General features: G+C 39.8%; 2 protein-coding genes and 1 long non-coding RNA gene across 6 annotated transcripts in view; 1 reads left to right on the top strand and 2 right to left on the bottom strand.

Moving 5' to 3' along the window:
* The window catches only part of LOC144633882 (atrial natriuretic peptide receptor 1-like), a 47310-nt gene extending 36867 nt beyond the window's left edge, over nt 1-10443 (bottom strand). The window contains exon 1 of one of the 4 annotated variants that reach the window (XM_078492791.1): nt 10168-10443. The gene's annotated coding sequence lies outside the window, so the exon portion shown is untranslated. Of the gene's footprint in view, nt 1-3054; nt 3074-8041; nt 8152-10167 lie in introns of those variants that run through there. The other 3 variants (XM_078492789.1, XM_078492790.1, XM_078492794.1) reach the window with 3 other exon arrangements.
* Nucleotides 8290-21672, top strand: LOC144633928 (uncharacterized). Its single transcript, XR_013567123.1, has 3 exons — nt 8290-8675; nt 19953-20015; nt 21040-21672. It is a non-coding gene; the product is annotated as an uncharacterized LOC144633928 (long non-coding RNA).
* On the bottom strand, nt 17330-18262 carry LOC144632202 (melatonin receptor type 1A-like). Its single transcript, XM_078490797.1, has one exon. It carries the CDS (start codon nt 18260-18262, stop codon nt 17330-17332), a length of 933 nt encoding a protein of 310 aa, XP_078346923.1.
* Nucleotides 21673-22194: the final 522 nt, after the last annotated feature.

Raw genomic sequence — 22194 nt, 5'->3', positions numbered from 1 at the left:
AGTATCGCACGCGAACACAATGTAAAATTAAAGAAAACGGAAAAACATGATAATAATATAAATTAAACGAGCAATTTTTAAAAACCTGCACTTGAAGCAACTCGACGCTTTGAAAAATGTAAGCGCGTCCTCATAGAGCCGATTCCTGAAGGAAAAAATCCCCCCAAAAAACTGAAGAAATGTCGCGAGAAATCGGTCAAAGAGCAAAACCAAAAAAATTGAAACGTTAATTTTTTATACTTCACCGAACGAATTCATTGTTTGGGTTTAAAAACATTGCCACTTGCTGAACGAAAAGGAATACCATTAAAGTAAAAAACTTGACATGACGAACCTTTCAATTTTAAATTACATTATTTAAACAATATATTTTTAATGAAACTAACCGCCGAAATTTTAAGCGACGAGAATTCGCGTTCGAAAAAAAGTACAACCGGAAGTTCATCAAGACAACTGTCCAAGTTCATTTTGTAGAGAACACATTTTTGCTAGGGACTGCAGAATATGTTTCTTATCAGACACGAGACTTGAAGGCTACAAGTAGATAAATGTGCTCGGAATTATGTAAACCTGCATTAAATTTTCTACGGTTGTTATACCATGTCTGTATAAATTAATGTTCCCGCGCTAAAACTTTCAACGGTCCCTTCTCACAACCCACAGTCAACAAAATAAATACAGTCCATAAATTTAACGATTTGTTCTGCAGAAGCTTCTGTAGGGTATCAAGATTTAAGGCTGCATTCATTATGTATCCTACAGGGGGGGGCAGAGGATTTTAGGGGGGGTTCTCAAATTTTTAGAGCAAAAAAAGGGGGGATATGAAAATTGTTAAATATCTACTGGGGGGATGCTTATTTTTTGTAAGATTCTGTCTAGCTTTTGTAATAGTTTTAAAAAAGTGAAAACAGAAATGATAAAGATTGTAAGCAACAAGGGCACCTCTATTATTCGGAGAGACTATAGTAGCTATTTGAAGTTTTTCAAGCAGTGTGCCTGGCCTGTAGATGTAATGTTTCGATACAGCATAGAAAGTAAAACATCTAAAATGGAAACATTTAATGCAACCTCAGTCTAAGCAGTGCAACTTTATTGAATCAATAAATGCAAAAGAAAACAATGTAATTCAGTGCACAGTTTTATGAAATTAAACAACAAATGTGCACTTAAATGTTCAATGAAAGGATACGAACAATATGACTGGAAAACTATCGCGTCCACGTTTGAAAATATGAACAAGCTATACGTCGAAGAACTTAACAAATATTTAGACCGTCATAAACTTTCTCTCCTTGGGAAGAAAAATGATAAGATAAGGAGAATAATGGCACATGTCGCACTTGAGAGGAATGATGCTGAACGGCTGGAAAATTAGGGTGAAGAGGATGGCAACAGCGGAGATGAATCCGTGGATGAGTGTGATAGTGAGAGTGATGATGATGATGATGAGGTTGTTGCTTTTGTCGACGAGAGTGACAGTGAAACGGAGGTTCCTGTCAATACTCCTGGAAGAACTCGTACACGAGCTGGCAGGCTAGTATCTATACCTAATTTGCGCTACTAAGACTGGCTGTCATAGGTATGACATAAACTGTCAAAACTCTCTCGATGTTGTTATTAAACATGTTTCTTGAAATCTCAAACATATATTTAACAATTAGACTACGAGTCCGAGTTTTCTATGAGCAAATAGTCAACGAGGCGCAGCCGAGTTGACTATCACTCATAGAAAACGAGGGCGAGTAGTCTAATTGTTTTAGTAGAAACTCTAAAGGATTGCAGTCCAAAACCTACAATATTGTGCACTTTGAAGACAAAAATCAAGAAAATTTACCGCTAAATGAGCTACGCGCGCGCGACTGTTTTCTATCGGCGAATAGAAAACAGTGGGAGAACCAATCAGATTCGCGGATTTCCAATAGAACACAGCTGAGTTTCTACTAAACCTTATTATAGGAAATTAACGATACATGTTATTAACACGAATTTCAAAAATTCGCGTTAATTTTATTGATGTTAACTTTTTTACTATAAGGATTTAACCAGAACCTTTCTTGAATTCGCGTTAATTTTATTACGCGTAAATTTTGTTCGCGTTGTTAAAATGCTTCGTTATATTCCTATAATAAGGTACTGTACTATTATACAGATATTTATTTTGATATTTCTTGTGAGGGAGGAGGGGGGGGTATTCATTTTTCGGCTGATTGCATGGGGGGATTATGAAAATTTTTATGGACCTTGGGGGGGATATAAAAAAACGAGCCGCTGAAAAAAAAAATCCTCTGCCCCCCCCCTGTAGCATACATAATGAATGCAGCCTAAACTGGAAAAAAATTCATCAACCACCGAATTGTCGAAAATTTTCATACAAACATTAAACTGTTTGCCCACATGACGTATATTAGCATAAAGTCGCGTATGTATGTCGCAGTATAAAGTACTGAAACCTTATTTCAATTTGCCATTCAAATGCTAAAAATGTCCTCATTAACATTTTGACTTGGTAACAAACACTGCCATCATGTACGTGCAATCAATTTTAAATGAGCACAAAATGACCAAAAACAAGATATTTGATATTATTTTCGATCAAGCTTATCCCTTATTTTCATTCGTCAAGCTACGATTATACGATACTGGTAAAAAGAACGTCTTGATCAGATAAACTGACGCGTAAAGCCAACGAAATATTCCCATTAATTCAGTTTCCCCCTGAATAACGATTTTTGAATATCAAACGGCTTTCGGGAGCATACAATAAAACATTTCTAGACCAATGCAAAGCATATACGATCAGACAGATTTGAACTTTGATGCCTGAAGTTAAATACAGCAATATAGGTCGACGACTTGTCCTTTAAAAAAAAATAGATGTAGAAATCATGGGCTTAAAAGTGTTGATTGCCTGAACTGTCCGGCGCAAGCGGTGAAAAAAAAAAAAAATCAGCTTGGTGTAAAATAACACAGGTTTATCAACTGTCTCTTTTGTGCACTCCGTTAAGGCTCTTAAAATAACAATAATTATGTAATTTAAAACAAACCTGGTCATACCTTGGAAGTTGAATACAATTTTTTCCCGAGGTATACATTACCGAATGGTCGGAAGGCAATTTCAGAGCCTTCATTTGTTGTTATGCAAATTTCGATCCTTTCATCTCGTTCATTTTTGGCCTTGAAACAGCTATAGCGAAATTGATAATATTTGATGCCCAATTTAGACGTTAGTTAGTTTTCAAGTTTTGCTCGTTTCATGACATGCGCAGCTAAACATCCTCAAACAGGATGCACAAAAACTAATTTTTACATCTATTAATGTAAAACCACTCAATTTTCACCTGTGGCTAAATTAATGATAATGATGGCGCAGCTGTAGTATTAATGGATACGAATTACCGAAATAAAACTGTATTTATTCACCATTATGCCAATAATTTTCATTTTCCGTGCAATCACTAGTCAAAACAATTTTATGGCAATAAACCTGATGAAACGAACATTATATGGCTATTTCTTGGTGGAAAGCGACGGACAGTAATTCAAAACAAAAAATTATCCTGATAATCATATAAATGCCAAACGCATAATCTTCCTTTTGGCAGCCCAGGCTCGTTTAGCGCCGATCGTTGATTTCCTTTCCGCCATGGACCCCGGCTAAGGGACAGTTTCACAGGCTAATGGCTCGAACAGCCGATAGATAAGTCGATAGATAATTTTCTTTATGAAAAAAATATACTAAAAAATAAATATTCACAGTGAGTCGATGATTCTCGCAACAATGTTTTGGGTCTGGGAGGAAGACAATAGCAAAAAAATAGATGTTACCATAGCAACAATTATTTTTTACTACATCGATTTTTTCGAAGCAAAATATAGTGCCTTTAATTTAATTTCTTATGAAGGCGGAGAGTGGACATCGAAAATACAACAGTCAAAATCTGTATTAAGCGGGCACCCTACTTAACGGGGAGCCCGGATGGCGCAGTACTGAGAGCGCTTGCCTCCCTCTAATGTGGCCCGAGATCGAATCCTGGACCCGAAGTCCTATGTGGGATAAGTTTGTTGTTGATTCTCGACTTTGCTCCGAGGGTATTTCTACGGATTCTCCGGTTTTCCTCCCTCTACAAAAAACAACACCTCAAATTCCAATTCGATATTCGACGCTATAACAAGCTCCTTAGAGTTCTTTCGTGTTACGAGGGAGCGTAAGTAAATTACATTACATTTACAGGTTTTTTTTTAACATATAGGAAGTTGGTGACCGTATTATGTGTGTTTACCCGCAAAACTCCCGCTTCGCAAAAGAGTTCATTCAAGAGGACTTTTTATGTAGATCAAAGGTCTTCAGATCATACGCGAAATTTCCTGGCTTTTGTTCACACAATGTCAGTGAAATTGAATTACAGTCGGTTTGTTCAAGTGTTTTCGGTTTCCTGAAATATACAGTAACTACCCTTTTATCGTTAATTACAGGGCTGGAACCTGGAGAAAAGTGACCCCGTCCACTGAATAGAGGTGTTGAATGAACGAGTTGTCTATAGTAATTGAATGGCGATGCAATTTCCGAAAACTTCACAACGGACCGCCGCGTACATGTTATTCGGTGAAGCTTTAATACAGAGTGTGACGTTTTTTTCTTTATATTTTTATTTTAGGAACCCATTCAACGCGCGGAAGTGCGCATACAAAGGTCAATTATTTAACGTTCCAGTTCCATGTTCGCCCACCCACCTTCAAAATGTAATAGCTAAAAAAGACTATGACTGCCGACCAAAGAAAAAAACACTTTTTTCAGGGAAGGTAAATAATTAAACGACCAAAACTTTGTCATAGCATTGGCAAAGATGTCCGTATCTCACCTTGAATTGTTTGCAGCATGCATAAACTAAAACCATTCTTCGCTTTAAAAGTACCGATCACTGAAAGTTCCTGTTGTATGCATGCATTACCACAATAGTATAATATCCATCAAATCTTCAACATTGAGAAAACTACCTTATTGTTACTTATTTTCGCAGGATTAAATTTTCCAAAAACCGTATTTTTTAACTCATTTTAATGCTTCTAACGTAGCTTTTGGCCAAATCGCGTTAAGTAAGGCCCGGTTCAGACGCCGATCTTTTCATGAGCCGAACCTAATTCCTTGAATTAAGTACATGAAAAGATCGGCGTCTGAATCAAATTAAAACGGCTATTTCAATTTGGAACGGCTCACCCGTTCTTCCCGCCTGGCTTGGCCGAGAATTTCGCCTGTGGAACGCCTTTGGAACGATCATGTGCTGATCCTAATTCATAAATTATTATAATGTATTTTGACTGGTTTTATTGGAACTGTATTAGGAACGGCCTCGGAAGGGCCAAAAAGTACGGCGTCTGAAACAAGAGGCGTACTTTTGTCAATTTGGGTCGGTCAAATTCGAATTGAGTTCGGCTCATGAAAAGTACGGCGTCTAAACCGGGCCTAAGTCCCGCGAAATAAGCCCGTTCCATTTTCGCAAAATTACGTTCCCACGAAAATAACATACAAAAACCAAAAAAAGTTATATACACCAACAGAAACATAAAAGTAATGGTTTATGTTTGTTTGTTTTTTTTAAAAAAAAAAACTATCTTAGCTCACTCAAGTTTTTCAAGCGGTAATAGCATGACATACGCATGTGCGAAGTTCTGATATGCAACTGAAAACGTCGGGAAAACGATTTTTATAAATTTTGCCCGTATGTCTTTGGAAAATCGCTTAAACTAATAACAATTTCGCACTCCATTTAACAGCTCATTAAAACCTTCATTTTGGAGTTTGAGGCGCCTTTCGCGACTGAGCGAAGGTATTTAGTTGTAATTGTAGCATCGCTTTGCCCAAAAATTGCGCGAAGCACAATCCCATGACTGATACTGAAGTGCCCCTTTAAGGAAAGCGTTATTGTTATCAGATGTTGTGAAGCATGCCGTAATGATTCGATTTAGCGCCCGGGGCGCTTATTTACTTTTGCACCTTAAGGGAGGGCGCTTATTCGAGACAGGGCGCTTATTTAATTTTTTTGCGAAACAACCAAATATTCAAAACAAAACTTTAATATATATTAAAATAACGAACAATAACATAAACAGTAACAGTAACAAATTGTTGAAAGTTCAGTTACTTTTACAAGAATTGTTCATTTTAGCAGTAAATATATACATGTACGGTACGGTGAATGTTCATGAGTTTATCTTTTCGACGTCGACGACTTCAGTAGGGGCAGTTAGCCATAGGAGCGCTTATTAGAATAGGGGCGCTTATTGGAATAGGGGCGCTTATTGTAATAGGGGCGCTTATTAACAAAAACGGATTCGAAGGGGGGCGCTTATTCGGAAGGGGGCGCTTATTGGAAGGAGGGCGCGAAATCGAATCATTACGGTATGCCTTCCTTTCGAAATTTTGTTTTTTAAGCTGCTCAACACTTTTCAAAAGTCAACAGCTGTTACAGGTTACAGGAAAAAGTCGTAAACAAATTCAGCCTGCTAGTGCTTAATTACAGATTTCAGACAAAAAAATAAATTTTTTTACTAGATGTAACGGGTGATCACAATTATTATGTTATTTTCAGAATAAAGTGCTCTTTCGGGAAATACGCATAATACAAAACCATCTCGCTGAATTTTTATAATTTTCTTGGATTTAATATTGCTGTAAGGTTCTATCGTCTCTTCTTTTTGTGACCTACGATCGGGCGTTCTTTTTTTTCGCGGTGGGCGGAAAAAGCCGCAAAAAAAGAACGCATGTTTGTAGGTTATTATTTTTGATAATCTTAAGTTTTGGAACAAATCTAGTCAGCGGATGATCCCCACACCATTTCGCACTTGTTTGTACTTTTTTGTGCGTGATGAATAAGTAAGCACAACTTAACTGTGCAATCTGATCGTTTTGATGAAATGAACTTGCTGGAAGGTATTTCCTGTCAACAAACTGAGTTATAAGAATAATAATAATAACAAAAAAGTTAATGCCAGGGCGATCCGAGCGGAAAATTAATAATGAGGGGAGGAACAATTGTTGTCTAAAAATGCACTTAATGGGTTAGACTAAGCATTGTTTACAAGTCACGGGAGAGAACGTCTTGCAGCGAGTCGAGTGTCGAACCTTAGTACAAGTTTAATACGGCTTGTTTTTTTGAGTAACTCATATGTTCCGCTTATATTTATCAAACCACGTTTTAACCAATTTTCGCCTTTATAATTAAGGGCTTACGCCGTCGCACGTTTTCTTCAGCAAGCTCCGGCGTTTATTAGGTTCGTGTCAATTATCGATCCTTTTATAGCCGGACACTATATAAAAATTTTTCAAATTCCTAGTATCTATTTACTATTTACTTTTGCAAAGAAAAAAAACCATTAATACAGCGTTTCTACATTTCCGTCAATATCACCACATACTTAGCAATATTACACACAGCCATCGGCGAAGTAAAATACAAAGATGATGTTCGATTTGGACCAATAATGAGATGCATATAGCAGTTAAGTAGAAATCATAATGCCTTGGGCGACATCAAGGACATTAAAGTTAATATCACTGTCTGTAAAAAAGTTCTATGTCAAAAGAGTCGATTTTTTGCCATTAATATGCCATTTGTTTCGTCGTATTTGCCCATCTTTTGTAGCGATTCGGGCCAGGATTCAGAGCCCATATATATTCACTGCATCGACCACGTAATACCCTAATATTAATTTTTTTAAGTCATACACAAATGCGCCGGTTTAACTTGACTTAATATGCTCCGAGCATGCCTAAACAGTGAAATACTGGAAATTATTGACTTGCCGACAACACAGTTGAGTTCAAATTTAAGAGAGTATTACACAAGGTTTAAACAAGGTTTATAAAACTTCAAAATCTTGAAAGCAAGCAGTTTAAAGCGATGGCAATCAACATTGTGGTTAGCTCAGATGCTGAGCAATACGACCTTCGTATCGCGGCGGTTTACTGAGTTATTATAACTGATTTAGAGTCATTTCGTAACAAACAGTAAATAAAACACATCCAAATAAAACAGAAACTTACTTTCCCAATGAGAAGATATGTGATTTGTGTTTCCAAATTCCGCTGTTAAAGAGCGCTTGCGACGTACGAGCTGTATAAGTTTTCTTCACTGATTCGTGACTGACGCTGTCCAGACCCCCAGCCGAGTGAAGTCAAGTTTAATAGTCACGAATATAACCTTTATAAAATGCATTGTAGGGAATAACTGACGACCCGCAACCACTGTTTTCATCAAAACGTCCTGCAGTCTTTGCCAATCTTTACACGACCTCTAAAACCTTTGGAAGTTGCTAAAAGCGTTACAGCTCTGACGATCCTGCCCAAAATCACTCATTTGCCACATCAAATGACCCGCCCAATGTAAGATTGTGGAAAGTTGTTTACCAAGTTAATATTTTTTATTATTTTTTTTATTTTACTTCTTTTACTCGTGTTTACTTGCTTTCCACTTATTTGTTTTCTCCTGTTAATTATTCGATTTCACTGGTATGTATTTTCTGACAGCGGGATCAATTTAATTGAAAGGAAATTGTTAAGAAGTTTCCTAATGTGCAAGTTCAAGATTTTGCACGAAGTTTCGTCACTGCACTACCGCGTCAAAAACATGTCGTGACTCGAGTATGCAAGTGGCACGCGAACAAGTACGTGCGTACATGTTTGAATTGTTGCTGAGATTTAAATAAAACTGGCTAGATATTGGATCCCATCCCAGTTTCTACTTTTCAATTTGTCCCAAGAAAAAATATCGCACATCGAAAGGCACGTCGAAAGCAAATATTCCTCCAAACAGCATTAACTCTTTCAGCTGTCATTTGAGTTAAATTTCGTTTAACGCCGGTATGTGAGTGACTGAATGAGAGAGTCAGTTCTTTTAAGATATAGTTCTCTGATAAGTTAAAAGTCATTATTTGATGACACCATGATAACTATGTACCGCTTTTTGAAGTCATGAAGTTTGGCACATGCTAGACCTGCTAAGATCGGGGCAAAACGCCATAATGTGTCTCTGAATCAGCTAGTTGCACAGTTGAGTCAGAAATTGCCGGCAGCTACCACCAGCATACCCAGTATTTTGTTTTTGTGATGCTAATTACGGTCATTACTGATACAAAAATTATTTGGGATTAGCAAATGTCAACAACAGCAGAGTATTCTGGTTGGTGTAGTAAAATGACTTCAATTACACGCCGGAATCATTGGATCTACGAGCAATTTGTAATATTTGCATTTTGTCTGGTACTTAATTTAGCTTTGACTCTTTCGTTTTATCTGCGGTTTTACTTATTGTTTCTAATTTTTCAAACCGTGAAAGCATTAACACCAATCCAGTACTCATTCATCAGGTCTTATCAGGCATCTGGTGCGAAAGACGCAAACAAAATTCATTACAAAAAGTTATCTCTTTGACCTGTGCTTCGCAGATTATTACATGAGTTGTTATGAAATTCGAGGGTTAAATCCGCTTCACCGCAAAAACAGGTTAAGACATTTTTATTGCATGCAGAACACGTTTTGTTATGAAATTTTGCGGGGGCGAGTGACCGATCAAAGTAATTTTCATCACCGATCGCTCAAATGGAAACGAGCGACGGTCAAAACTAATACCGTTTCATTTACTTAGGGATTATCGTGGATCAGAAAAGACTTGCTATAAGTAACGATAAACAGAATGCTTTTAGTATTCAAATAAAAGACAGGGCCATAAAAATAGCGGGTTTTTTGTTTGATCAGCTATTAAAAGCGGCATGTCAATCAATTCAATTTCACACATTAGCCGAGCCCAGCCAATGCACGCGCAACGAAAACAACAAGTCACGCGGATTATTGTGAAAGAGGGGTTGTATCGTGAATAAAACGGAACAAAATTATGTCTTAGTTTTTCGTATATCTCGTAAGGCTTGCAGTATACCGGATGGTTTAATTATATAGAAAGAGAGTTTATCTCTTTGATCACCATTACCTTCTTGTCTTTAACCGCAGATTAATGACGGGTCATGATTAACAATCGCACTGTGTTCCTGCGGCATATCTAACATAAGACTGTATAGAGCAATACTAAACAAGCTAACTGCTGTAACAATCCATTTCCAAGTCTACAGTACCTACATTTTACACATAATCCCCAAAACAAGAATTGGACTACTTACGTCGTAGGAAACGTTTGATGTCTCAGCCGGGTGTCTCTTAGTCTGTTGCAATAATAGCAACTTGTTGTTCGTCTGAATGTTCGGTGCGCACCACCGCCACGGCTAATCAATTGCTGTATTTTAGCGTTTGGCTTTTAGGATCCCGAAGCTTTGAAGACCCGGCACCAGATACTGGACCGATATTTACCAACCAGGACCGCATACAGGTCACAATTATCCTTATTGCTGAACGAAGCGGGTTCAAATAAGTTTCAACCTTGACTGTTTTTAACTAAAATATTTCTCAGCATGGGTCCTGACATATGATATAAATTAAGTGTCCAGATGCATTGATTCATGGGATAGCTGAGATAGACAGGAAATTGAGAAAGATAAAGAATTCCGCCGAAGGGGAGAATTGCCGACTTGTAAATCACTCTTGTCAAATTGTCAGCTAATCAACGGGAACTGGAGATCATAGCCTATTACTTGCGGTAGTCTGGGACCTGCAAAATGCCCAACCAGTCGGTGCTGAAATGTCATTGTCGGTCATTGTGCGGTTGGGTTTTCTCGTTAACACTAGGTCTAAACGGACACTCATGCCCTATTAACCAGCAAATTTTAGTAGAGAAGGTATGTTGTGACTACTTAATATTTACGCAACAAACAGTACTAACTTCACGCGCTTAAGCTCGCTAGCGTTTTGTAACCACTCTCTGGGTCTCAGTAGCGGTCAAATGCCCAGGGGTTGCCCAGGGGAAAGATCTCGCTTGGAATTGACTGATACATTATTTAATCAGTCAGTGAACTAAAATAAAAAAATAATAATAATAATAATCCGAATAGCTTGTGTTAGTGACTGATTAATATCGTTCTTATTTTAATATCTACCAAGCTCAACATATGCCATTATTTCTATCCATTTAAAATCCTTTATCAAAATTTCGAGCTTGTATCGGTTGCATGGCGTTAACCGACGGCTTGCTGGAAATTTTAGGAAGCCTTAACTCTAGAAGACCGGCAGCTGTTCCAAATCGATTAAATTTACTTTTCCGAGATCCTGTCAAACTGAGCGGCAGTTTCCTCCTGAGGTTGCTAGGTAACTAATTGCGTCACGTGACAACTTTCATTGTCGACACTCAACTGCTCGTGCTATTCTTTGATTATAGATAATAAAACCCGAAAACTTTACCAGTGCTTTAACGAATATTTGCCAACTGACGACACTTGTTCCCAGATCATGCAGCTGAGCCAGTAGGCTCTTTCAAAGAAGGTAAGCCTCTGTCGCCAAGTGGCTCATCAGGCTGGAGCTTATCCCGGTTCTGTAGCATTAAGCGGCTAGGAATATTTCTACTCCGCCCTGGATGGGATGCTAGCCCATCGCAGGGTTACCCCAGCAGTAAATTCGCCGTACCCATTTGCACGAGGGTCTGCACGGGGGTACTTCAAACAGTAAACACTTATTTTTTTGACCCTGTAACATGAAACAGTTAAATTTTAGGCATTTTAGAGATATACTGCATCGAAACTGTGGAACTCTGTACCAGACGACACAAGGAAAATAAAAACTTACACGATTTTTAAAACGAACCTAAGAACATTAAATCTTACGGGACTTTGACCGAGTAGTTTGTCAATTTTTATTATTGCTATTTAACTGTTTTTAATAATATTTAAAAAAATTAACTTGTAAATTTTAAATTTTTATATTTTTAATCTTAGTTAGACAATATTGTAATTTGTAGTCAGTCTTAATAATAGCTCAATTTATTTTTATACACTTCCAAGAAGTTTTTATTTTTCTATTTTGTATTTTTATTTAGTCCGCGCACTAACCATTAGGCCACTGCGCCTCCCATAAAGCCGCCGAATAACTGGAGACTAAAGATGCATCTGTAGACGGGCCCGTCGGGGCTAATCTAAAATATTTTACATTCGAGCCGCGAGGAGCGGGAAGAGAACTCGAAAAATTAGCCCTCGGCTTAACTTTGTCTATCCCGAGGAAAAATAGAATACAATCTAAGTAATAATTGCCTATCTCAACTTTCATGCAGATAACATTGAACAATTCGTTGACATTTTTTTTCCTTGGTATTTTCAATTAATGCATAATACTTTGCTTACCACATGGCTCCTGTGCTGGCGTTTCAGAGGCCCTGATAGGGTAAATTCCGACAAGCGACACGGCGTCAACGACAGCGAAGGAAAGAGTTAAATAAGACAACTAGGAAAAATGCTTGAAACAGCGGGCAGCAGTCCACAGTAATGGCCCATCGAAGTCGAGAAATCGGTGAAGTAACATTCTTAGCGATCGAGAATTTTTGATCATCTTTTGTTAATGAAATGTCCGAGAAACTCCTGCTCTTGTGTACTTAAGTTAGTCACGTCATTCTTTTAATCTGTCAAAAAATTAAATTGATTTTAACGGCTCTTTCAAAATGCACGACAAACGTCTGCTCTATGTACTTAGTCTAGAGTCACATCGCTTTTAATTGGTCGAAAAATTAAAACACCGTTTTTTAACTGCAAAATTAAAGTACTCAAGAAACTCCTGCTCTGTGTATATCTGAGCTAGTCACGTCGTTTTTAATTGATCGAGAAATAAAAAAAACTACCTGCTTTTTAAAAATATCTGCGAAACTCCTACTCTGTGTATCTTGGTTACTTACGACGTCGTTTTAAATTGGTTGAAAATAAAAAAGACATAAACTGTCTTTTAAAATCCCCAAGAAACTTCTGCTCTGTGTATTAAGCTTAAATTTAGTTACTCCCGTCCGTCTTTAGACGAAATGACGAAATTACGACAGCGGCATGCGGACCATTCCAAATTGTGACATCACAAGCTTTGACGGGAGACATGTATACCTATTCTTACAGGGCCTCGTTTCAGTTAGACCATCCGCGGTCAGCCACGTGACATACGCAGCTTCAGTCAACGATCTCGAATTATTGTTTCTTTTCTTAATACAATTACAAAAAATATATGCAAACAGGTTAGCAAAAGATCTAAAGTGATCAAAAACATAAACATTGGTGACGACCAACTCTGACCCTAACAGAGTAAAACCCAAGTTAGCGGTTCATGGTAGTGGTTGTTCTATATACTGGCAGGCTTAGGTTATGAGCCGCTGAGGAGCGGTGGGCTTTATCAATAAAAAGTGCGTTTAAAACTAGGCTCAAAGAAATAGCATTGGAATAAAAAATTCGGTTCTCTTTTTGAACACGTAGTACAGTTCCGGGAATTCCTTTCTCATTGCTTTGTTACTGACACCCTACTACAAGTTGTGTTTTTTTGTCCTGGCATTCTTCCTTAGATTATACAACTACCTTATTACATGAAATTTTCGCGACACGTTAATTTCGCGAATTTTGCGATTCCAAAAAAATCGCGAAATTAAAGTGACGCGAACAATAAGTGTCGCGAACAAAACATGACGCGGAAATTAAGTGACTCACATTATGTCAACAGTCAAGGAAGAACAAGTTTAGTACCACTGGAGGAAGGAATCTTAATGTAAATGGATGTTGTCGTCAATTGACTCAAGAACAATAACTCATGCACGCACAAGCACAACCTACTTGTAGACATAGTGGGAACTTTGTTGTTGCTATTACCAATTGCGTTTTTGTTAATTTTGATGTTATTGTTCCTTTGATGAAGTCGTTTTGTTTAACTTAAGGGCATGTTAAATAATACTGCCATGGAAATGTATATTGTGTCTTACTCAAAAACGCGAAATTAAAGTGATTTAAAATACAAAATTTCCGCAAAATCGCGAAATTTAAGTGTCGCGAAATATACTTACTTACTTACTTACTCCTCTTCGTGCATAGATACACATAAGGCCTCAACCAAAAAGCGCCATTGGCTACGGTCGGCCGCTGCTCGTTCGAGGTGGCCCCATGTCCATTCGTTGTCCCTCATTTCTCTTTCCACTGTCCTTCTCCAAGTTTCTTTTGGGCGACCTCTCTTTCTACGGCCATCGGGGGTCCATCTAAGGGCGACTCTTGGTAGGTCTGTAGGCATCATACGAAGGACATGACCAATCCATCTCCATCTCCTTCGCTGCACTTGCTGTGTGATGGTTTCTGTTCTTGTAATTCTACGCAGCTCATAGTTTGAGATTGTGTTTGGCCAAAATATGCGGAGAATCCTTCGTAGACACCTATTCTGGAAGACTTCTAGCTTGTGGCTAATGGTCTTTGTCATCTTCCAGGATTCCGCACCATACAAAAGAGTACTTAAGACATTGCTCTTGAAGAAACGGATCTTGGTTTTCTGGCTGATGTTTCTGGATTTCCAAGTGCTCCGAAGAGAGGCAAAAACCTGACTTGCCTTTGAAATCCGAGCTAGGATATCTTCCTCTCCATCTCCGCTGGTTGACACCATTGAACCAAGGTAGGTAAAGTGCTCAACCTCTTTGACTGCTTCCCCATTCAGCATGATGGCTTCGCTGGTTTTGCTATTCATCCTTAAATGACTGGTCTTCTTGGTACTGATCTTTAGGCCCAAGCTCCCTGCTGTAGTTGCCAAGTTGTTGGTCTTTGCCTGCATGTCCTGGTATCGATGGGAGAGCAGCACAATATCATCTGCATAATCAAGGTCTTCCAAGATACTAGTTAGCGTCCATCTAATCCCCCATTTTCTGTCACTAGTCACTTGCTTCATGATCCAATCGATTCCCAGGACAAACAGAAATGGCGAAAGAATGCAGCCCTGTTTCACGCCGGTGGTCACGTTGAAGGTGTCTGTCAGCACTGTGTTGCAGATCACCTGGGACTTGCAGTCATCGTACAGCATCTTGATAACATTCACCAGCTTTAATGGGATTCCATAGTGCCTCAAGATCTTCCATAAGGAATCCCGGTGGATACTGTCAAATGCCTTTTCCAAATCAATGAAATTGGCATACAGAGTGGTGTTCCATTCTTTACTTTGCTCTAGGATTTGCCTCAGGATGAAAATGTGTTCAGAGCATGAGCGTCCAGCGCGAAAACCCCGGGGGGGGACTCCCATATTAAAGGGACGGGGATGCTCATTGGCAACTTTGAAAAGAACCCCTAAAAGAGACCAATCTAAACGTGCTCAAGCTATTTTAGACCCCTAAAAGATACCACAATTCTGAGAAAAAGAACTTATATTTGTATATTTCATCGTGTGCAACCCTAAACGAGACCCTGACGGCTAAAAATATTGTCATTTTCTTGCATTTTCCCCAGAACACCCTAAGCGAGACCCAAAGTCCGAAATTTATACCCCTAAGCGAGACGACGAGCATCCCCGTCACTCTCATATGGGAGTCCCCCCCCCGGGGCGAAAACCTGCCTGTTCCTGTCTGATGTGCTCGTCTAGTGCAGTTGCTAGTCTTGTATGGATGATCTTGCTAAAGACCTTGCTGGTAATAGGGAGCAATGTAATGCCTCTCCAGTTGTTGCATTCACTCAAGTCACCTTTCTTTGGCAATTTGACAATGAGTCCCGTTTTCCACACCTCAGGAATCCGTTCACTTTCCCATATCTCTCTGAATATGTCCGTCAAGATGCGCGGTGTTACTGTTTCTTCCGCCTTTAGCATTTCTGCTGTCACCCCATCTGCTCCACCTGCCTTTCCGTTCTTCATTGCCTTGATGGCTACCTTCACCTCTTCTAAGGTAGGTGGATTTGTGCAGATGACCAAATCCTCTGCTGCCGGTGGGATTTCTGCCACTTGTGCTGGTTCTGCTCTATTGAGAATACTCTCAAAGTGTTCTTTCCATTGCGCAAGTTTCTCTGCATCTTTCGAAAGGACATTGCCAGTTGCGTCTTTTACAGGGACATCGCTACTTCTGAAACCGTTATTCAGCATCTTGTTGATTCTATACAAAGACTTGAGGTCCTGTCTATTGGCGGCCTCCTCTGCCTCATCTGCTAGTCTCTCTACGAACTCTTTCCTGTCCGTTTTGGTCATTTTCCTCACCTCTCGGTCCAATTCTGCATATTCTCTACGCAGTCGTTCATGGATTCGTTCTGAACGAGTGGAATTCATTTTCTGCTTGATTTCTCTCCTTTTTTCTATCTTCTTCCAGGTCTGTTCTTGTATCCATTCCTCTTTCTTTTTCTTCCTAAAACCAAGGACTTTCTTTCCTGCCGCCTTAAAGATCTGATTGAAGGAGTCGATGTTCATCTCCTGTTCATCCCCTAAAACTTCGAAACGGTTGTTCAGGTCGCGTCTGAAAGCTTGTCTGGTCTTGTCATCTCTTAGTTTTCTAGAATCAATCTGTTGTCCCCTCATTTGTCCTTTTCGTGCTTTGCGCAGCTTTAGTGAGACTACTCCCACTAGCAGGTTGTGATCACTGGCGATATCAGCTCCCCTGCGGGCCCTGACATCTTGTAGAGAGCCCCTCCACTTCCTGTTGATCAGAATGTGGTCGATTTGGCTTTTGGTGGCTCCATTGGGTGAGGTCCATGTCATCTTGTGTATATCTTTATGTTGGAACAGGGTTCCTCCTATAACCAAGTTGTTTTCTTCACAGAAATTGCACAATCTTTCTCCATTATCATTGATGTTTCCTATGCCATGTTTTCCCATCACACGCTCCCTGCCGTTGTTGTTGTTCCCTGGTCTGGCATTTAGGTCTCCCACCAACATTAGCACGTCATGTGCAGGCAGATCTTCAATTATTGCCTGTACCTGATCGTAAAAGGCATCCTTGTCTTCCTCCTCTGCCTCCTCTGTTGGTGCATAACACACTACCACCGTCAGTTTGGTGTCGCGAAATATGCGCCCCTCAAAATCGCGAAATTAACGTGTCGCGAAAATTTCATGTAATAAGGTACATGCACGCAATCGCATACCAGGCAGGAAGGCAGGGATCTAATCTATATTAATCAGACCGTGACCAAAACTATTTAGTATACTTAAGAAGTATGTCTCTTGCACTATTGATGTCAGAGCACCATGTTGCATGTCGATGATGATGAGAGGCATGTATATGGACACAGGCGATGAACCGGCATCTTCTGGCCGATCAAACTATGGTCATCGACTGCCCTTTTCAGTGGCTGCACGATCACAGGGTATAAGATGGGCTCCTAAACGACTACGAATGGTTCTACAAACCATGAATGTAGATCTAAACTAAGGCTTACAAAAAGCTTGATAGACAGCTTTTTACAGAAGCAGTCAGCAACTGAACTGAATCATTTAGTTCTGTTCCTTTCGACAGCCCAGAATCTTGAGGAACTCCCTCCTCATGGCTCTGTTCATGACGCCGTAAATTATTGGGTTAATCCACGAGCTGGCAAAGGCGAACATCGGATAAATAGTGAACGCATAAGAAGGAAGCGGCAGGTGGATACCAGTTTTGAAAATCCCAATGATATTTGTGGGAAGCCAACAAATGCAAAATCCAACCACCGCGGCGAAAAGAACACGCGAAGTTCGGACCTCCTCTGCGCGTGTTGTCGCGTTATTTATATTGCTTTGTAGCGAGGGTATTACGGCATTGTTGTGCTTTCTGACAGCTAAAAACACATTGCCATAACCATACGCGATAAAAGACATTGGTAACGTCACATAGCTTCCCAGAAAAGAGAAACTCATGATGGTCTCGTTCAGGTTACTAGTTGAACTAGCCGCGCAGTATAAACTGCGGGGGTCCCATATGTAGATAACAGGGAGAGTAAGCGTCGCTAGTTGACCAATAACCAGTGTCAAGGCAAAGACGAAGACGATTGATAAAACAGCTTTCTTTTTAGTTAAGAGAGAGGGATAGCGCTGAGGTCGCACAACGCAAAAGTACCGATTAATTGCTGTTAGTACCAGAATGTAAACTGACACGCCGCCCCAGGCGTATGTGATGTAGCCGTGAAATTGTGCGAAATTATAATCAAATGGCCATTCCCGCAACACTGAAGCAATAACAGAGAAGGGGAAAACAGCAATTGCTATGGCAATGTCTCCTATTGCTAAGGCCAGTACGTAGAGGTTAGTCACAGTTCGCAGCCTTCTGTTGTGGTAGAGGGCCACACAGACAAATGAGTTTCCAGTTATGGCCATGAACATGAAGAGCACCAATAGGCAAGTGGTTAGGGCAACTGTAGCTTGGCTTCGAGTGTCAACTTCTGTTTGAATCATGTTTTAAATTGGTATAAATCTGAGGCTAACTGTATCAATCTGATCATGATAGTCAATCGCACTTTAATAATACGCTTATGTAATGAAATTTGACCACCTCGATCTTACACTTCCAATATTATATCTTCGAATTCAAAACCAAACAATCAACGAAGCGAAAATTAATTTCCACATGGTTTTTGTTTAGAAATAAAGAATTAAACCAACGCGCTCCAATACTACAATTATAATACCTTCCAATTAAAAAGCAAGTAATTAAATTATGAGCGAAGTTAACAGTGTTTTCGTGTTTCAAAGATGTTCCTGCTGTGCTTAGTATGAAATGTTTATCATCTCCATACTGCGAAAAGAAAGTTATATCAACAAAAAAGGCTCGCCTCCAGGAAAATTTGTTTCTATATAAATTAAATGTTATTTCTTATTAGTTGCATTAAGGTTATGAATTTTAATTTTTTTCATTGATGAGTTTTTTGCAATATTTGTCTTAGCTTGGGAGAACCCATACCGTCAAAAGAAATTAAAGTAATTTTTACAAATGAAAGCTCACCTAGAGGAAAATTTAATATTTTGATGTATATATTTTTGATATTTTGTTTCATTAGCTGCTTGAAGGTTATGACTTAATTGTTTTCAGTAATAAGTTTTTCCCTGCAAGTTTGTCTACTCCGGAAGATATCAGAACATTTTAAATCCCTGTTGCTAGCTTTAAGATACAATCCGTAAACTGATAAACCACTGAATGCAAATAGTCACACGATACATCTCCACCGTCTGGCCAGGACCTGTACGCATGCGCACAGCCTATTGCCAGTGGAGTGACAGCCATACACGTTGCTGATTATTCAGAACTACAGTGAATTGAATTCTAAAATTCTGACGAAATGGGTGTTGTGGTCCCCCTTGAATCGAATTATCACAAGTGTATAGAAAATTTCCTTATATTGCTAGTAAATTTATTTTAAAACACCTAACTCGTAGAAAAAGGCTGCGAAGAAGGCTAAGTCACTCTGATCCTTATTTTCTCCTAGTTTTTGCGATTTTAATCTAAGTTCTAACAGGCAGTTTGGGATTGGCACTAGTTATGCACGCGCGATGCTATTTTTTTATTATTTTAATTTTTTCAAGCAGGTGTTCCCCCAAATAAACGCCCCAAAATTGCTTGCCAAAAAATACCGTCTTCAGCAATCCTTTTGGAACTGCTCTGGATCTGCACCTCACTTGAAACAAAAACAACATAAAGGCAATAAAAAAGGGCAGCGTGGCCGAGTGGCTTAGTGGTTTATGGCGCCGGCGCATGCCTTGTAATCCGGAGGTTTGGGGTTAAAGCCCTTCCTCTACCACTAGCTTGTGTTGTTCTTGATCGTCCCGAGTTCACTGATTTCTCAATCACGCTTATAAATAACCCCAGCCCTGCCCCAAAACCCGCTGTGCCCCACACACAAGATAGCCAGCCAAAAGATGTTTGTGTTTTTAATACTTCTGTTACTTCATTCTTTCTCTTATATGATATATTTAATTAAACTAACAAGCTTGAAGCTATGTTGTTTATTTACATCTGAACGCCGTTTTCGCATTCTTGCTAAAGGTTATGGTATATTAAACGCAACGTCCAATTTTATAATTTTTAAGACAGTGACATTAAATTTTTGGTTTTTAATAGATTAATGTTAATATTTATTATTTGTCGCAGTTCATTTATGGGCATCAAGTTTCCTACGTTCCTTTTGCTGAGTGTTTACGTGATCATTACCAGGTAGGCACCGCGATGGTGACATTGAAAGAAATTAAAAAATACCGTAATTACAGGTATAGTACTTCAAAAGCCGTCGCGCGTATAAATACTTCATGTTGCTTAGTAACTTCTGGAACGAAAACCGCGGGCTCAGTCACTTCTCGGAGAAGTGATTTTGCCATCAACTGGCACTTGTACCCCCGACCAGCCTGTCGTTCCGTTCTCAAACTGGACCTGCTCCGTGTTAACACCTAGATTGGCCCTTTTAATTTTGGTACCCGCTGCGCAATTTCTTCTTTATATATATATATATGTTTACGGAAGACCGGTCCCAAATGGATTCGGTTCAGACTGCGTCATGTATTGTGCGCATGACATAATTGGTAGAAACACTTGATTTGCTCACGTCGATCCAGTAGCGGACTGGTTCTGTAAGGTAAAGGTAAAGTCTGCTTCGAGCCTGGTGGCCCATACAGGCCGGAGCTTATCCCGGTTTCCGTAGCATTAAGCGACTGAGAGTATTGCTACTCCCCCTGGATGGGATGCTAGTCCATCGCAGGGTTACCCCCCAGCAGTAAATTCGTCGTTACCCATTTATACACCTGGGTGGAGAGAGGCACTGTGAGAGTAAAGTGTCTTGCCCAAGAACACAACGCAGCGCCCCGGCCAGGCCTCGAACCCGGGCCGTTCGACTCGGAGGCGAGCGCGCTAACCATTCAGGGCCACCGCGCCTCCCGGACTGGTTTTGTACCGCTACTTTTTGAACAGACACTTCTAAAAGGCACGGTCCCCAGCTGGTTCGGTCTCGGACCGAAATCATTTGGCACCGGTCCCGTGTGAACGTAGCCTTAAACAATTCCTGCAACATCAACTATCCTAGAGGTATATAATAATAATAACAAAAGTATTTTTTTAAACTCAACTCTTAAAATAATCGTTAAAACGATAAAGAAGAGGTGAACAGACTTTCTACACTTCTGCATGGCGATAAATAAGGAGATTTTATCGATTTTGAGAGTTCAGGAACTTGTCTTGTTTGTGTCAGCTCCATGGCGCAACAGGATCTCTTTGGAGTCACGAATGATGGTAACTTCTATAAGGGAAATCCTCCCCAAACTTAGTCTGACAACTGGTTCGGATCAGCCACATTGATAGGGACCGGGGCTTGGAGAGACTTCCAACGCTTGTTCTTCCACCCAGACGGTACCTTGTGTGGCGTTTTGAATGGCAAGTTCTACAAAGGATCACCACCGACGCATGCCAATGACAAGTAGCTCGCTCGCGCCACGCTAGTCGGTAGCGGGGGATGGGATGTCTTCCAGTTTCTGTTCTTTGACCCCAACGGAATACTGTATGGTACAGCAGACGGTAAGTTTTTCAGGCGGGCTCCCCCAACACACAGGCAGGACAACTGGCTTGGATCCGCTACACGAATTGGAACAGGTGGATGGTCCGTCTTTAAGTTCCTCTTTTTCGATCCAGATGGAGTCCTTTGGACTGTGCAAGAAGGTAAGACAGCCCATGGTTCTGGCGACTTACTAAAGGGAATGCCACCCAGAGATGAAAATGACAACTGGTGGTATAGATCCATATGGGTTGGCACTTACTGGAATGGGTATGACAAACTTTTCTTCATTGCGGATGCTCATTTGTATAGCGTCAAGGATGATGAGTTCTGGAGGCATGAAGTCAACATTCATGGGATAAAACCCGAGATATACGAATTGGCAAAGCTGTTGGTTTTTCAAGGTACACACATTTAATGGCGCGGGGGGGGGGGGGGGGGGTAATTTTGATTTTTCCTCTTCCGAAGTGCCAAAAACGACGGGTGTCCCAAGAAAAGTGGCGTGGATTGTGGGTACGGGATAGATGTTCGACAGATGAGATCCAGCTGTGACGGTGAGTATATCGACGATTAGGGTCGATTAGCGTTCATCTCTACCAAAGTATAGCTGAAAGTATAGCTCTTAATTTAAATTAATTAAGACTTTTTCCTCAAGTTGTAGTATTTTTTTAAAAAAGCGTGATATTTTGTTTGAATGGCGTGCTGCTTGAGATTGGGTCAAAAAGAGTAAGTCTCACGCCAAAAGCGTGAGACTTTGCATTTATGTAACAGTCCACATTTATGTTATCAAGAGAGGACGTTTTACCATTTGTTGCTAATTTACTAATAATCAAGCTTTGTTGAACACATTATTAC

The sequence above is a fragment of the Oculina patagonica genome, chromosome 12, assembly GCF_052425735.1.
Source record: "Oculina patagonica isolate OP01 chromosome 12, crgOcupat, whole genome shotgun sequence".
Lineage (NCBI taxonomy): Eukaryota > Metazoa > Cnidaria > Anthozoa > Scleractinia > Oculinidae > Oculina > Oculina patagonica.
The sequence above is the reverse complement of the archived record's forward strand: the minus strand, read 5'-3'. Positions and strand labels throughout refer to the sequence as shown.